Source organism: Rhinopithecus bieti, unplaced genomic scaffold (genome assembly GCF_001698545.2).
Source record: "Rhinopithecus bieti isolate Rb0 unplaced genomic scaffold, ASM169854v2 scaffold_28055, whole genome shotgun sequence".
NCBI classification, from domain to species: domain Eukaryota; kingdom Metazoa; phylum Chordata; class Mammalia; order Primates; family Cercopithecidae; genus Rhinopithecus; species Rhinopithecus bieti.
This window is the reverse complement of record NW_016812914.1, coordinates 158652-175045: the sequence shown is the minus strand read 5'-3', so window position 1 is coordinate 175045 and position 16394 is coordinate 158652. Positions and strand designations below refer to the sequence as shown.

At 60.6% G+C, this 16394-nt stretch overlaps 3 protein-coding genes across 18 annotated transcripts in view; 2 read left to right on the top strand and 1 right to left on the bottom strand.

Annotated features, from left to right (window-relative positions):
* Nucleotides 1-6748, top strand: part of HSD11B1L (hydroxysteroid 11-beta dehydrogenase 1 like) — a 9449-nt gene extending 2701 nt beyond the window's left edge. For 3 of the 16 annotated variants that reach the window (XM_017847172.1, XM_017847171.1, XM_017847173.1), the window contains exons 2-8: nucleotides 1136-1222; nucleotides 1306-1436; nucleotides 2738-2849; nucleotides 3223-3314; nucleotides 3604-3751; nucleotides 3825-3990; nucleotides 4082-4860. In XM_017847172.1, coding sequence (XP_017702661.1) covers nucleotides 1150-1222; nucleotides 1306-1436; nucleotides 2738-2849; nucleotides 3223-3314; nucleotides 3604-3751; nucleotides 3825-3990; nucleotides 4082-4277 — 918 coding nt within the window. In that variant the 5' untranslated portion in view covers nucleotides 1136-1149 and the 3' untranslated portion in view covers nucleotides 4278-4860. Of the gene's footprint in view, nucleotides 1-734; nucleotides 1223-1281; nucleotides 1437-2737; nucleotides 2850-3222; nucleotides 3315-3603; nucleotides 3991-4081; nucleotides 4861-4968; nucleotides 5042-6660 lie in introns of those variants that run through there. The other 13 variants (XR_001880494.1, XM_017847174.1, XM_017847169.1 and 10 more) reach the window with 13 other exon arrangements.
* Nucleotides 6749-6853: 105 nt separating this feature from the next.
* RPL36 (ribosomal protein L36) lies at nucleotides 6854-8074 on the top strand. Its single transcript, XM_017847181.1, has 4 exons — nucleotides 6854-6965; nucleotides 7144-7238; nucleotides 7725-7859; nucleotides 7938-8074. Exons 2-4 carry the CDS (start codon nucleotides 7146-7148, stop codon nucleotides 8025-8027), a joined length of 318 nt encoding a protein of 105 aa, XP_017702670.1. The 5' UTR covers nucleotides 6854-6965; nucleotides 7144-7145; the 3' UTR covers nucleotides 8028-8074.
* Nucleotides 8075-8230: 156 nt separating this feature from the next.
* The window catches only part of LONP1 (lon peptidase 1, mitochondrial), a 28313-nt gene continuing 20149 nt past the window's right edge, over nucleotides 8231-16394 (bottom strand). Inside the window, exons 10-18 of the mRNA XM_017847163.1 lie at nucleotides 15368-15546; nucleotides 12926-13013; nucleotides 12480-12602; nucleotides 12286-12402; nucleotides 10951-11091; nucleotides 10701-10866; nucleotides 9849-10066; nucleotides 9605-9769; nucleotides 8231-8616 (exon numbers count right to left, since the gene is read on the bottom strand). Coding sequence (XP_017702652.1) covers nucleotides 8434-8616; nucleotides 9605-9769; nucleotides 9849-10066; nucleotides 10701-10866; nucleotides 10951-11091; nucleotides 12286-12402; nucleotides 12480-12602; nucleotides 12926-13013; nucleotides 15368-15546 — 1380 coding nt within the window. The 3' untranslated portion in view covers nucleotides 8231-8433. The remainder of the gene's footprint in view (nucleotides 8617-9604; nucleotides 9770-9848; nucleotides 10067-10700; nucleotides 10867-10950; nucleotides 11092-12285; nucleotides 12403-12479; nucleotides 12603-12925; nucleotides 13014-15367; nucleotides 15547-16394) is intronic.

Genomic DNA, 16394 nt, shown 5'->3' with positions numbered 1-16394 from the left:
TTTTTTTTTTTTTTTTTTTTTTTTTTTTCCTGATATGGAGTTTTGTTCTTGTTGCCCAGGCTGGAGTGCAATGGCAAATCTCAGCACACTGCAACCTCCATCTCCCGGGTTCAAGCGATTCTCCTGCCTCAGCCTCCCAAGTATCTGGGATTACAGGCATGTGTGTGCCTCAGCCCCCTGAGTAGCTGGGATGACAGGCACCTGCCACCACACCCGGCTAATTTTGTATTTTAGTAGAGATGGGGTTTCACCGTGTTGGCCAGGCTGGTCTCAAACTCCTGACCTCAAGTGATCTGCCTGCCTCAGCCTCCCAATGTGCTGGGATTCCAGGCGTGAGCCACCACACCCAGCCCAAGGAGGTCACTTTTGCACCGAGACTTGAAAGAAGTGAGAGACCAAGCCATTTGGTTATATCCAGAAACAGCATGCTAGGCGGTAGAAACAGCCTATGCGAAGGCCCTGAGGCAGGATGGTGACTGGCGCTTTTTTTTGTTTTTCTGAGATGGAGTCTCGCTGTGTAGCCCAGGCTGGAGGGCAGTGGCACAATCTTCTCAGCTCACTGCAAACTCCATCTCCTGGGTTCACGCCATTCTCCTGTCTCAGGCTCCCGAGTAGCTGGGTCTACAGGCGCCCAACACCACGCCTGGCTAATTTTTTGTACTTTTAGTAGAGACGGGGTTTCACCATATTAGCCAGGATGGTCTCGATCTCCTGATCTCATGATCCACCCGCCTGGGCCTCCCAAAGTGCTGGGATTACAGGTGTGAGCCCCTGCGCCCGGCCAGCTGGTTTCAAGGAACAACAAATGATCTGTTTTAGTGGAGGAGAGTGAGCAAGGAGGACAGGTCCGCGCAGGGCGCTTGTGGCCACCAAGGCGTCTGGTTTTTATTCTAACTGGAACAGGAAGGAAGTTCAGTCCAGGGGAGGCAAGGTGTGTGGATGGAGAGGGCTGAGAAGGGTGGAGGGAGAGGGTGCAGGTGCAGTGGTTCATGGAGCCATCGTGGTGGCCTGGACAGGTGGTGGCTGTGGAGAGGAGGGCATGGATCCAAGGTGGTGGCATCACCAAACACCCACCAAAAGCGGTGGCTGTGGGCCAGGCCTGTGCCGGCCACCTCTGTCCCCTGTCCCTCTGCAGGCCCACAGAGGACCATGAAGGTGCTTCTCCTCACAGGGCTCGGGGCCCTGTTCTTCGCCTATTATTGGGATGACAACTTCGACCCAGGTGAGCACCTGGGGTTGAGGGAGGGAGAAACCGGGCCAGCTGTCCTGTCCTCCGCCCAGAGTGACCACCCCGGCTATGGCCAGCCAGCCTCCAGGGGGCGCGAGTGCTGCTGACAGGGGCCAACGCTGGTGTCGGTGAGGAGCTGGCCTATCACTACGCGCGACTGGGCTCCCACCTGGTGCTCACTGCCCACACTGAGGCCCTCCTGCAGAAGGTGAGCCACCCCATGTCTAGATGAATGGTGGGGGTACTTGTGGCGGGAGGGAAGAGAGCCTGGGTTTGAATCCCTGCAATGATCCAGGCTTCCTGTGGGACCTTGGGCAAGTTGCCTAACCTCTCTGAGCCTCTCAGTTTCCTCATTTGCAAAACGGGGACAATAAAACCATTTTCTGGCCAGGCACAGTGGCTCACGCCTCTGGTCCCAGCACTTTGGGAGGCTGAGGCAAGTGGATCACCTGAGGTCAAGAGTTCAAGACCAGCCTGGCCAACATGGTGAAACCCCGTCTCTACTAAAAATACAAAAATTAGGCCAGGCAAGTTGGGCTCACGCCTGTAATCCTAGCACTTTGGGAGGCCAAGGTGGGCAGATCACTTGAGGTCAGGAGTTCAAAACCAGCCTGGCCAACATGGTGAAACCCCGTCTCTACTAAAAATACAAAAAAAACCAAAACAAAACAAAACAAAAAAAACGCCGGCATGGTGGCATGCACCTGTAATCCCAGCTACTGAGGAGGCTGAGGCAGGAGAATTGCTGGAACCCGGGAGGTGGAAGTTGCAGTGAGCTGAGATTGTACCACTGCACTCCAGCCTGGGTGACAGAGAGAGACTCTGTCTCAAAAAAAAAAAAAGAAAAAAATAATTAGCAGGGCATGGTGGCACGAGCATGTAGTCCCAGCTACGTGGGAGGCTGAGTCAGAAGAATCACTTGAACCCTGGAGGTGGAGGTTGCAGCGAGCCGAGATCGCACTACTGCACTCCAGCCTGGGCAACAAAGTGAGACTCCATCTCAAACAAACAAAAAACCCCACCTTATCATGGGTTAGGATGTTGTGCCAGTGCAGTGAGGTGGTGACTGGAAAGTGCAGTGTTTCTCAGCAAATGAGAGTATTGGGTGTCCACGCCTGTGCTGATAGCCAGGGTTCTCAAACTCCAAGGGAAGGATGGGCACTTCTTAGCAACAAACAGCCCATTGCTACTTCAAGGAAGGGTATAGCTCTTGGACACAAACCTTTCAGTTTTTCAAGAGAAGCTAGCAATCTGGAAATTGTAGGTAAAATGTCCTGTTTTAGATGTTGGTGATTGACTAACCACCAAATTGGCCAGCATTCTGGCCCGCGGGCTCCACTTTGTGCCCCCCAGCAGTGGTAAATTTTTGGGAATGGTGTCGAATGGGGCTCGAGACTCAGAGTGGGGGGGGTTTCAGGCGGGGGCCTCCCTATGGCTGGCAGGTGCGGGGTGGGAGCGGGGTGCGCTGCTGTAGAGGAGAGGCCCACGGGCAGCTCTGGCCCCCCCCAGGTGGTAGGGAACTGCCGGAAGCTGGGCGCCCCCAAGGTCTTCTACATCGCTGCGGACATGGCCTCCCCTGAGGCGCCCGAGAGCGTGGTGCAGTTTGCGCTGGACAAGCTGGGTGAGGGGCTAGGCCTGAAGCCAGGAGTCCAGGACCTTGGCCTAGGCCTTAGGGACAGGACCGGAATTGGGCTGTGGGTGTGGCTACAGTAACAGGTGTCTCAGGGCGGAGACGTATGAGGACTGGGGGCGTGGTCGGGGTGGAGTCTCATTGCATCTTGCAGAAAGAGCTCTGAACGGGGCCTCATTGAATGGGGACGAAACCTTGCCAGATCCAGGGAGTAAGGCCAGGGCTGGGTGTCTTTGATCGTAGGGGGAGTTACCTGGGGCGGAGCTCACTGGATCAGCGCTCTGGGTGGAGTTAAGATCGGGGGCGGGGTTTCATCGTGTCCTTGGGGAGGGGCCTCCGGGGCTGACCAGCGTTTCTGGGCCAGGAGGGCTGGACTACCTCGTGCTGAACCACATCGGCGGCGCCCCGGCCGGCACGCGAGCCCGCACCCCCCAGGCGACGCGCTGGCTCATGCAGGTGCTCCGCTCCTCCGTGGCCCCCGCCCGCCCCTCGATCTCAGGGACCGGTGGTCCGCTCCCTTCGCGGCCGGGACTCTGCCACCTCCCGAGCCGGCTCTCCTCCATTCCCGCCCCGGCCACGCCCCTCCTAGCCAAGGCCCAGCCACGGCCTTGACCCCGCCCTTGGGCAGGCCTTCCGGGTTTCTGGCCCCGCCTCGGACCTGGTCCTGGCCCCGCCCTCCGGGTTTCTAGCCCCGCCCTGCCCCTGGGCTCCGCCTCTGCCGGTGACTCGCAAGTGCCACCTGCAGGTAAACTTTCTGAGCTACGTGCAACTGACGTCGCGGGCGCTGCCCAGCCTGACGGACAGCAAGGGCTCCCTGGTGGTGGTGTCCTCGCTGCTCGGTGCGTGTACTCGGCCCCGGTTCTGCGGGACGGGGAGTGGGGAGCTCGATGCGGGTGAGTCTGGAGGGTCTGGGCAGGCTTCCCGGACGACGGGGAGCCACTCAGCCGCTGCCGTCCGCGCTCCCAGGCCGCGTGCCCACGTCATTCTCCACTCCTTACTCGGCGGCCAAGTTCGCGCTGGACGGCTTCTTCGGCTCCCTGCGGCGGGAGCTGGACGTGCAGGACGTGAACGTGGCAATCACCATGTGTGTCCTGGGCCTCCGAGATCGCGCCTCCGCCGCTGAGGCAGTCAGGTGAGGCCCGGGCGAGCCTGGGGTTGGGCTGGGGCCCATGGGCGGCCTCCCAGCCCCAGCCGCAGTCCCCACCGCGCCCTCCCGTCCCCAGGGGAGTCACGAGGGTCAAGGCGTCCCCGGGGCCCAAGGCAGCCCTGGCCGTGATCCGCGGCGGCGCCACGCGCGCGGCTGGCGTCTTCTACCCGTGGCGTTTCCACCTGCTGTGCTTGCTCCGGCGCTGGCTGCCGCGCCCGCGGGCCTGGTTTATCCGCCAGGATCTCAACGTCACGGCCGCTGCTGCAGCCTGAGCACCGGGGGGGGTGCCCCTTACCGTCCCAGACGGGAACGCTCCTCCCTGCAACTGTCCCTGGAGCCAGAACACTCACAGAGACACCCCTGAGAGGGTGGCCATAGCCCAAGATGAAGTCATCAAGACAGAAAAGCAAAACTGACAAAAACGACGGGCACCTGGAACCAGTTACAGCTTCGGAGGTTCAGGTGCCCCTTGTTAGGCGCCTTTGTCCGGGACCTGCAAGGCCTCACTCGTTTGATCTTTATTGATGACATGACTGCTTCCATTTTGCAGATGAGGAAACTGAGGCTCAGAGAGGTCACGCCACCCTTGAGCCACCCATGGACCCCTCTCCATCTCCTGTCTGTGTTTCTATAGAGTCCCTGATTTATTTTTTCCACTCATTCCATCTGGGAGGATCTCCCCCAACCCCTGCCAGCTTCCCCCAGCTGGGGTCTCTGGTACTCTTCACACCTGCAGGGACGTCTACACTGTTCGTCTACCTGGTGGCAGGGTCTGATGGGGAGGAGGAGGGAAAGAGTGTGTTCTGGGCTGGACCCAGCCTCCTGTTTGAGAATAAAAACTCTTCTTCTCTTGCATATATGTTATTCAAATTCCTTGGTAATTCCAATTTGCTAGCAGCTGGCGGGCAGCAGGAGGGGGGTGTGTGTGTATCAGGATCCTTGACTCTCAATCCCATTTCATAGGTGGAGAAATGGAGGCTGAGAGGGCCAGAAGCCGCGGCTCACGCCTATAATCCCAGCATTTTGGGAGGCCAAGGTGGGCAGATCACTTGAGGTCAGGAGTTTGAGACCAGCCTGGCCAACATGGTGAAACCCTGTCTTTACTTTTTAATTAATTTATTTATTTTTGAGACGGAGTCTCACTCTGTCGCCCAGGCTAGAGTGCAGTGGTGCAGTCTAGGCTAACTGCAACCTCCACCTCTGGGGTTCAAGCGATTCTTGTGCCTCAGCCTCCCGAATAGTTAGGATTATAGGTGTGGGTCACCACGCTTTTTTGTATTTTTAGTAGAGACGGGGTTTTACCATGTTGGCCAGGCTGGTCTCGAACTCCTAGCCTTAGGTGATCCCCCTGTCTCGGCCCCTCAAAGTGCTGGAATTACAGGTGTCAGCCACTGTACCCGGCTGCAAATATTTTAATTAAAAAATTAGCCACGCGTGGTGGCATGTGCCTGTGGTCTCAGCTAAGGAGGCTAAGTCAGGAGGATCACTTGAGCCCTGGAAGTCAAGGCTGCAGTAAGTTATGATTACAGCACTGCACTCTCTAGCCTGCGTGACAGCAAGACCCTGTCTGGAAAAAACATGAAAGTGCTAACCCCAATTAGAGCAGCCCTAAATTGAGACTCTCTCTCGTATATTAGTAGCATTAAAGGAGAAAAATTGGAAATTTGTGTGTGTCCAACACGTGATTGTTATTTAGCTTTCCGTCCCTGCACCACCTAAAATTAGATGTCCCCAAGGGGCTGTATTCAGACCGAGTCCAGAGCTTGACCAATTGATAGATAATGAAACCAATACCTCGTTAATGGGCCTTTTTTTTTTTTTTTTTTTTTTTTGAAGGAGTTTCGCTGTTGCCCAGGCTGGAGTGCAGTGGCGCGATCTTGGCTCACTGCAACCTCTGCCTCTCACGTTCAAGCAATTCTCCTGCCTCAGCCTCCTGAGTAGCTGGGATTACAGGAGCATGCCACCATGCCTGGCTATTTATTCATTTATTTATTATATTTTTGAGACGGAGACTTGCTCTGTTGCCCAGGCTGGAGTGCAGTGGCATGATCTCGGCTCACTGCAAGCTCCGCCTCCCGGGTTCACGCCATTCTCCTGCCTCAGCCTCCCGAGTAGCTGGGACTACAGGCGCCCGCCACCAGGCCCGACTAATTTTTTGTATTTTTCGTAGAGACGGGGTTTCACCGTGTTAGGCTGGTCTCGAGCTCCTGACCTCATGATCCACAAGCCTTGGCCTTCCAAAGTGTTGAGATTACAGGCGTGAGTCACCGCACTCGGCCTAACGGGCATTTTAACAGTTCAAACATGGCGGGCGCGGATGGCTCAAGCCGTAAATCCAGGCACCTTTGGTTGAGGCGAGACGGGGATCACGAGGTCAGGAGATCGAGACATCCTGGTAACATGGTGAAACCCAGGTTCTCTACTAAAAATACAAAAAACTAGCCAAGGCGATGGTGAGCGGGCGCCTGTAGTCCAGCTACTCGGGAGGGCTGAGCAGGAGAATGGCGTAAACCCGGGAGGCGGCGCTTGCAGTGGAGCTGAGATCCAGCCAGCACTTAGCCTTGGGCGACAAGCGAGACTCCGTTCTCAAAAAAAAAAAAAAAAAAAAAAAACAGTTCACAACAGTTTGTGATTATTCTTGTTCTACAATTGAAGAAATTCTGGGGGATGAGGTCGTCGATGCAGAGTCGGCCAGAAATCGGCGGAGTTGGAATTCGAACTCCTGTGACAAGCAGAGGGAGGAAGGCAGCCATAGCCACCTCCACTGGTTCCGACTGCAGCTCTCGGGCGCGCAGGAGTAAATGCGCATGCTCAGTGAGACCGCGGGGGGAAGACTCCAGCCGCCAGGGGGAGTGCGCGCCGTTTTGCCTCTCTGGCCTGCGCCTCCTGAGCCCAGTAGATATCCCAGAGTTCCGCGCGGCGCCAGCCCTTCCGTCACGGCCGCCACTGGAGAGCAGTAGGTAAGTGCGTTCCCGCACTGCCGGGATCCGCCGCCATCCGGACTCCCGTATCCTCTGTGCGGGTTGGAGGATGGTTGGTTGTGGCCAGCGAGGCTGAAGAAGCCGGGACGCGGGTCTTTGGGCCTCGGGAACCGAGCCTGTACTCACCTCCGCCCCTTCTCCCCGCCGCTGTCCGCAGCCATGGCTCTACGCTACCCTATGGCCGTGGGCCTCAACAAGGGCCACAAGGTGACCAAGAACGTGAGCAAGCCCAGGCACAGCCGCCGCCGCGGGGTGAGTGCGGGGGCCGCGCGGAGGTTGTCGGGGGTTTCTTGGAGGGTGGAGGACACGGCTTGGGCAAAGGCTCTCGACCTGAAAGAACGCGCGTTGGGGCCCGGAACTAAGGGGGGCAGCGTGCAGTCCACGCTGGGGCAGAGGGAGCACCTTGAGAGCGGCGCGGGCAGCGGGTTTGGGGTTCTGACGTATGAGTAGGAGTTCGCTGATGGAGCTGGCCCCAGGTTGCGGTGTGTGAGGCTGGGGGATTTCAGGTGTGTCAGTGTACTGGGCTTCTTTATTCAGCAGGCAGCCTGGACTCCAGGCGCGTCCTGCGAGTGTTGCGGAGACTGGGACTTGGGGAGGATGGGAGCTGCTCCGGGCGCGGTGAAAAGCCCCAGGGGTTAATACCTTGGTTCTCACAGCTACCTACAGAGGGGAGGAAGTAGGCAGGGAAATCGTGGCAGCGCGAGCAGCTGTTTAAAACGGCCGCCCCTTTCCCCCCAGCGTCTGACGAAACACACGAAGTTCGTGCGGGACATGATTCGGGAGGTGTGTGGCTTTGCCCCGTACGAGCGGCGCGCCATGGAGTTACTGAAGGTCTCCAAGGACAAACGGGCCCTCAAGTTTATCAAGAAAAGGGTAGGTGGGCGCTGCCGGCCGAGGGGCGGGATGGGATGGGAGTTGGGGCCGGGCTGACCGCGGCCTCGTCCCTGGCAGGTGGGGACGCACATCCGCGCCAAGAGGAAGCGGGAGGAGCTGAGCAACGTGTTAGCCGCTATGAGGAAAGCTGCTGCCAAGAAAGACTGAGCCCCCTCCCCTGGCTTCTCCCTGAAATAAAGAACAGCTTGACACAAGCCCTGGCTTTGCTGCTGTCCGTGGGTGGGGGGGGGTTGTCCACCGTCCCCTCCGGTGCCCACCCTGAGCCACACCCTCTGCAGGTGCTGCCTGGCCGCCAATCAAAAGCCCTGGCCCACCCACCCTTCCTGGGGCAGCAGATGAGGAGGCCGCCGTACTGGAAACGACTTTAATCATTTAAATAGATAGTTTCTGTGCCAGACACGGATGAAGCCGATTGAGGTCCCTGGGATCTGGGTCACTGGACCGAGCTGCTCGCTCCGTGGCTCCGCTGCCAGGCCCGGGCGCAATCCCCGCAGCGCTCAGTTCCAGCCCAGACAGGGCCTGACATCCGCCGCCTGCAGTCCCGGGGCGGCCGTCACCGCTCCACGGCCAGCGCCTCTGCTTCTGCCTGCTCCTCCGGGAAGGCGATGTCAAAGATCTCCCGGTAGTGCTCCACGAAGTGCACCTCCAGGCCCTCGGTGATGAAGGCTGCCAGGTCATAGAAGTCCTTCTTGTTCTCAGCTGGCAGGACGATGCACGTCACCCCTGCACGCTTGGCCTGGGGGCAGAGTCATGGTCAGCCCTGCCTGGGCCTGTGGGAGGGCGGCAAGCGTGCTGTCCTCCAGGAAGGAAAGGGCTTCTAACAGTAACTCCTGAAACCCAACAGGATCCCCATCCCCAGCGGGAACAGGCTCAAGGCAAACCACTGGCCTGGGCTCCGACAGCCTTTGAGCAGGGGCCAGGGCCTCCCCACCGTGGGAGCAGTCTTAGGGCTCTGGGTGAGCCTCACATCCAGGGGTCAGGCACAGTGTCTGCGGCCTGAACACGGGCCTGTGAGCATCTGCATCTGAGCCCGGCCTGCTCTGCCCCCAGGCCCTGCCGCACCCCTCCCCACCTCCGGAGGCTACACAGGTCTGCCAGGCACAGCCCCTTAGAAGGACAGCAGTTCCCACTGTCACTGCACACTGCCTCCAGGAACAGTGAGCCTCCCAATCTGCCCCACCATTGATCTAGGGAGTTTGTGCCTGGTGTCCAGGGGGAAGTGGTCATGGCCACTGGACCACGCCTCCCTCATAGTGGCATATCCTGGCTGACTCCACCAGGCTTCCTACACACACGGCAGGTGTGGTGCAGTCTGGGGACAGGCAGGGCCAGGAGGGAAGAGTGGGGACAGTGGCATTCCAACCCGCTCAGCACCCTAAGAAGAGGCCAGCCCCTGGGCGGGGGTTCCAAACACGCCCTACACCAGCAATGCCTAAACCTTGTCCCCATCTCCAGCCTCCGCCTTGCTGCTGGGCTGCCTGGGAAAGAAAGGAGCCACGCCCCCCTGCCCCTCTGCTGGGGAAGCCAGTGGAGGCGCTGGAATGTGTGGAGAAGGCAGCTAGGGCGGTCAGCTTAAGGCCAGCTCCAGGCCAGAGAAACCTGAGTCCAAAGCCCAGGGCTTCCCTCTTTCCTGGCCCACACAGAGGCTGCATGGTGGGAACTGGGCCTGTCCCGTGGTGGTGTGGGCCCTGCCAGTGCTGTGGGGCAGGCACAAGGACACTCACTGCAATGGTCTTCTCCTTGATGCCGCCAACAGGCAGGATCTTGCCCGTGAGGGAGACCTCGCCAGTCATGGCCAGGTTCTGCCGGACGGGCCTGCCCATGGCCAGGGACAGGAGGGCCGTGACGATGGTGCAGCCTGCACTCGGGCCGTCCTTGGGGGTGGCGCCCTGTGGGGGGGTGTGGGGAAAGCGGGTGAGTAGGTGGCCAGAGGCCCAGGGGCGGGGCGGGAGCGGGCAGCGCAGTTACCTCGGGCACATGCAGGTGGATGTGTGAGGTCACCAGGTAGTTGTTGGCGGGGGCGTGCTGCATGAGGAAGGCCCTGGCGAAGGTGTAGGCTATGCGGGCGCTCTCCTTCATCACCTCCCCCAGCTGGCCTGTCACCTCCAGGCTGCCGTCCTTGTCACCCTTGGCGTCCTTGTCCTGTGGCCGCCTCAGGGATGTCTCCACAAACAGTGTGGAGCCTCCTGGAATGGGTGTGGAGCTGTGAACACGGGAGGCCTCAGAGTCCGGGCTGGCGCTCACTCCACCGCTCGGGGCCACCCTGACCACTCCTGCCCCAGCTCAGCATCTTGGTGCCCGTGGGCAGGGGCTGTGTCCCATCAGGAGCCAACACCGGCCTCCACCTTTACTGCGTTGCAGGTTCCTGGCCCTCTACGCCCCACAGGGCAGCCCCCAGCAGCTGCCAGCCACAGAGGATACCCCCAGGGCTGCAAGGACCCCAGCTACTGTTGCCCTGCCCAGAGACACAAGCCCCTCTCCAGCCCCTCCCGCACCGCCCCCTTTGCCCTCTCGCCTCCTTTCTGTGTGGTGGCCCCAAGGCCCATCTGGATGAGCTCATGCTGAGGGACCCCTTGTCCCCACCTGTAAGCCTATCAAAGTGTCACCCAAATCCGTAAGGCCCATGGTGTGCTGCCACCCGTGTGCTCACAGCCTTCCCCTCCGTCAGCCCCAGACGCCCTGGGCTGCCCACACACCGCCCCCAGCCAGAGGCAGTCCAGAGCCACCAGCGGCCAACTGCACAGGTGTGCAAGGTGGGACCTGCTTGTTCTTGGGTAGAAATGGGAATGGCTTGGGATCTCCTCCCGCCACTACACTCACCCATGGCGGTCCAGGCCAGCCCCATGACCACGCCGGGTGGCGTCACGTCGTACATGCGCTCCACAGTGAACACGGGCTTCCCCACGAAGTCCTGGAGGTTCTCGGGCGTCACCTCCACGGACTCGGCCTCGCCGCTGACGATCTTGTAGGCCGATTTCCGCAACACCTGGGCAGTCAAGGCAGCATGATGGGGATGGGAAGGTGGGGTGGGGTGGGCGGCAGGTACCGGGAGGACGGGGTGGCCGCTCACCTTCTCCACTTGCTTCTGCAGGTTGCGGACGCCGCTCTCGCGGCAGTACTGCTTGATGAGCAGTGTCAGCACGTCCGACGACAGCTTGGCCTTGCTCTCATCCAGGCCACACAGAGCGCGGGCCTGGGGCACCAGGTAGCGCTGCAAGGGCGGCCGTCAGGGTTGGGTCTGGAGGGACCTTGCCCACCAGCTCAGTCCAGAACCTGGGAGCCAGTGCCTTTTCCATGGCCCCCAGACCCTGGCCTGGAAACGAGGTCCCTGATGGTGAAACCAGGACCTGGACACAGGCCCTGCCACCCGCCATGCCCAGAGGCCCGAGGCCTTTGCCTGTGCTGCGTCCTCTGCTTGGATCCACTTTCTATTCCCCAATGGCATCTTAGATACCACTTCCTCCAGGAAGGCCTCCTGGTTGTCTCTGGGCTGGCCCCATACACAGACCCAGGGCCTGTAGGGTAGCTGACTGGTTACGTGGCTGTTGCCCTCAGCACATGAGAAGGGGGACTGGGTCGTGGGCTCCAGGGTGAGCGACAGCCCCACACAATTCTTGCCATAGTTCTGAGCTCTAACGGCATGCGGGGAGGGCATCTGTGAGATGGACAGAGCCATGCAGGCCACTCTACATTTGCCACTGATACTGGGGGGCATTCCTGATGCCCTGAGGGGTCCCCATGCCCCCCAGTCCTGTCCCAAGGAACTACAGACCCGCCCTTTGGGGAAGTCAGGCTGGAAGCTGGACCCAGCAGTGGGCATTGAAGCCCCCAGGGGACACGAGGATGCTGGGAAGGCCTCGGGGCAGGGACCAGTGCCCACCATTGGCTGTCAAAGGGCTCCTAGGGGAGAAATGCACTTTCCAGAAAGAAAACACATCAGGAATACAGGACGCCCACCTCCCCCGCAGAAACAGACCCCATATGCTCCTCACTAAAACCACTCCTCCTTCAAGCCTCATTCCCGGGGAGGGGACCACAGGCCCCACTGCTTCCAGGCTGCCAGAAACCTTCCCTACACTCTGGGTCAAGTGGGGGCCCAGCCCTGGGGCAGCCTGGAGGCCCCAGGAGACGGTGTGTGCACTGACAGCTGATGGCCATGTGGCCTGATGGTGGTGGGCGGTGTATTGGACAGTCCCGGGCCCTAAACCCCGTGCCCGCTCGTGCCACCCCACAGCTGCTCACAAGCGTCTGGTGTGTCTCTCATGGCCGCATCTGTTCCTCTGGGCTACAGGTCCCACCTGTCTCTCCTGGGTCTGGGAACTCCCAGCGGCACGGCCTCTGCAGGCTCTGGGGGACACCCCCTGCTCTGGGGACGAAGACAGTGGTGGGGAGGGTCTGGGCTTACCTCTGCGATGGCCAGCTTCTCCTGGGCCACGTAGCCCGACACATTGATCATCTCCATGCGGTCTCGGAGCGGCTCGGGGATGGTGTCCGTGACGTTGGCTGTGCAGATGAACAGCACCTGGGGGAGGCGGCAAGGTGCTGGGGGACTGGCCGCTCACCCTCCCCCCAAGCCCAGGTCCCGGACGGGCCCCCCACCTTGGACAAGTCCACGGGCACGTCCAGATAGTGGTCCAGGAAGTTGGCGTTCTGCTCTGGATCCAGCAGCTCCAGCAGCGCCGACGAGGGGTCCCCCTGGTAGCCCCGGCCAATCTTGTCCACCTGGGGCAGCAGACACCAGGTGGTGGCTCTCGCCATGTCCCTGGCCAGCCCGCCCAGTGGGGAGACCCCGGGGTCGGGGCTGGGGACGCCCTGCGTGAGAGCAGCACCCACACCCTGCCTTGGACGGGCAGCCTGCTGGGCATGGCTGTGGGTGGGGGGGAGCCGTCTGTGCCATCAGGTCCAGCGTCACGGCAATGGCACCTGAGTTGACCTAGGGATCCTGGGGCCCGGAGGGCTCTGGGCTTCATCTTGCACATGGCCTTGCCTGGTCAAGGCTGCCTGGGACTCTGGGGTAGGAAGCCTCAGGGCCTCTCCGCACGCACCTCGTCGATGAGGATCAGGGGATTCTCCGTCTTAGTCTTCTTCAGACACTGGATGATTTTCCCGGGCATGGCGCCCACGTAGGTCCGCCTGCGGGCGCACAGCAGGGTCAGAGGCCACTCGGTAGCCTGGCTTGGCCACGCCGCCGCCGTGCACCCTCCAGGGCCACGGGGGAGAGGCCACCTGGATGCCCAGGAGACATGGCCGCAATGCGGGGGCAGGAGGGACATGCTGGTAGCCACCAGATACGTGGCACTTACAGCCATGCTGGTCACTTGCCCCCATTTGCCCTGTGCTCATGAGAGCTGGGGAGCACGGGGACATCCCCCCAGCTCAGATTCTGGGGTCACCGATTCAAAGCCAGATCTCCCTCAGTTCCATCACTCAGCTGGCCCCTCCTACCCTTGGTGAAAGCCAGCCAGGTGCTGGCAGCAGAAGGCCCCCCACTCCTCAATGAGGGATGCCAGGCCCACCCCAGCCCTTGAGGGCTCCGGTGACAACAGTCATGGCCAGCACTGGCTCTCAGGAGGGCTTCCTGCAAGCTCCATGCTCTGCCCCAGCACACGGGCCCAGCACGTGGCAGGGACAGACAGAAGAGTCACAGGCCCCAAGAGAGGCAGTGAGGAAGGCTCTGTCTGCGGGATGAAGACACGGGGGCAGGGACAGAGGGACTGAGAGGCCACTGGGATGTGTGTGCCACTTTTAAGTGTGCGGGGGTAAGGAGTGTCTTAGGGAGAGGCCCCGAGCAACGCAGATGAGGAGGGAGTCACGCGGGGGTCTTCCAGGCCCAGGACACAGCCCGTACAAAGGCCCTGAGACAGGACCACGCCTGGTGTGTTGGAAGAACAGAGAGGAGGCAGTAAGGCTGAGGCAGAGGGAGGAGGGAGGGAGGGACGAGAGGGGAAAGAGGGAGGAGGGGAGAGGGAGGGGAGGGGAGAGGGAGGAGAGGGGGAAGAGGGAGGAGGGGAAGAGGGGAAGGGAGGGAAAGGGAGGAGATGGAGAGGGAAGTGGGTAGAGGAATGGGGGAGGAAGAGGAGAGGGAGGGGTGGGACAGGTCATGCAGGGTCCTGTGGGCAAAGGAGAGTTTTGCTGCTGTTATCAACAGTGATCCATCTCCCGCAGCCAGTCTCCTGTCCTTGTCCTTGTCTCAGGAACCCAGAGTGACGTCAGCACAGACGCCTGCCATCCCTGCAGCCCCGCTCCCTGGTGACTCCCTCCCAAGGCCGGAGGCGGCACAGGCTCGTTCAGACCCCGCTAGGGTCTCTCCTCCGGCAGTGAGTGGGCCTTGTCTGCACTTTTAGCCATCCCTGAACCAGGGCCCAAGAGGCTTCAGGACCACCTCAAACCGCGTGCCCAGGAAGGAGTGGGTGCCTCCCACACCCGCCCCTCCACCTTCACCCAGCTGCTCCTTCCTGCTCAGACCCCCACCCCATCCAAGGGCCTGCAAAACAGGTCCCCTGTCCTCCCACTCAGACCCCACCCCTTCATCCTCCAGGCCCCCACCCCCCTGGTCAATGTGAGACCCCCAAAACTGCACTGGCCCCACCTCCTCCAGCTTCTCCCAACTCCAGGCTGGTGACAGTGGCCGCGCCCTGGGGACTGGACACGGTGTAGGCCAGCATGCTGTCACCCTTGCAGCGGGCAGGCAGACACTGAGAAGGCCTGAGCCTGGGGGATCCAGAGCTGGGGATGTTTTTAGAGGAGCCAGAAATGTTCACTTGAAACCTGGACTCAAGTGAACGCCTTGCAGGATGGAAACAGGTGGCGGACTTAGCAGATGCCTCGCGCTCAGCTTTCACTGGGGCTACGGTTTCCAAACAACCGTGGTCTACAGAGGTTGGCGAGGAGGGAAGCCGCAGAAGCCGCGCCTGGCTGCCCACCCGAAGGGCCAGGTGGGAAGGTGCTGAACGCTGAGGGCCATGGCCCTTGCTCTGGGCCTGAGGCTGGCCGGGAGGAGTGAGCCCACAGAGGCACCGAGGTTTCTCCGGTGTGCGCAGCCCGGTCCTCACTGGAGACCGTCTCTCCTGACTCCAGCCCGCAGACTTCAGGGTGGGGGGTGGGGCCGACCTCACTCCGAGTCCTGGGGCATCAGCCACAGCCCACATAAACCAGCGTGTGCACGGCAAATGCCGGCCCTGCAGCTCTGGCCGGGGCACTGCAGGACCTGAGCTGGAACTACTGGGGGCGTCTACTGAGGGCCGGCCGAGATGTCTCTCTCCCAGGGGTCAAGCCATGGAGATTCCTGCCAGCGCTGTTTGAGCGCCTGGAATCAGCCAGGCCTGAAGTCCGCCACATGGCTGGACTTTTCAGTTACTCTAGCGTGAGTGGAGCTGGCTACCCGCGACCCAGATGCTCTACCAAAGGTTAACAGTGACTGGAGAAGACGAAGCCCGGCAGCACAGCTGAGGGGAGCCCGCGGGGAGAGCTCTCGGAGCTGGGCCTACCTGTGGCCCTTGATCTCAGCCACGTCAGTCATGCCCCCGACGCTGAAGCGGAAGTACTCTCGGTTCAGGGCGCGGGCGATGGAGCGGGCAATGCTGGTCTTACCCACACCAGGGGGGCCGTAGAAGCAGAGGATCTTGCCCTGGGTGGAGCCGCGGAGCTGGCTGACGGCAATGAACTCCTATGGACAGAGGCAGGCTCAGTGGGAGCGTGGGCTGGGCAAGCCGGGGGCCTGGGCATGACTCGCCACCTGCACACTGCCTTTCACGCCTGAGAGCTGCGGAAAGGGACCAGGATTGTCTGGGAGGCTGAGCAGATCAACGCTGCCACTGGCCACAGGGAGGGGCAGCCTGTGACAAGGGCTCCATTAACACCAATAGGACAACTAGGTGCCAGGAGACCGCGACCGCCTGGCAGTGCCAGGCCTGTTCAGCAGTTCCCCACCTCCTAACGGGTCCCTTCCCCGGGACCCCGAACACCACCAACGCCCCACTCCCTCCAGCCCGACCCAGAGAGACAGCCCACTCTCTGTCCTCCACCAATGCCTCTGGCTCCTTTTTTTTTTTTTGAGATGGAGTCTTCCTCTGTGGCCCAGGCTGGAGTGCACTGGTGCGATCTCAACTCACTGCAACCTCTGTCTCCTGCGTTCAAGCAATTCTCCTGCCTCAGCCTCCCAAGTAGCTGGGATTACAGGCGCAAGTTACCACGCCCCGCTACTTTTTTTGTAGTTTTAGTGGAAGCGGGGTTTCACCATGTTGGTCAGGCTGGTCTTGAACTCGTGACCTTGTAAGCCTCGGCCTACCTCGGCCTCCCAAAGTGCTGGGATTACAGGCGTGAGCCACCGCGCCCGGGCTCTGAGTCCTGTTTTTAGCCTCTGACTCCCACCTGCCTGCCTGGTTTCTAATGTCTCAGGAGTGATATTTAAAAAATTAATTTAAAATTAATTAATTTTTTGGCCGGGCGCGGTGTTTCAAGCCTGTAATCCCAGCACTTTGGGAGGCCGAGACGAGCGGATCACGAGGTCAGGAG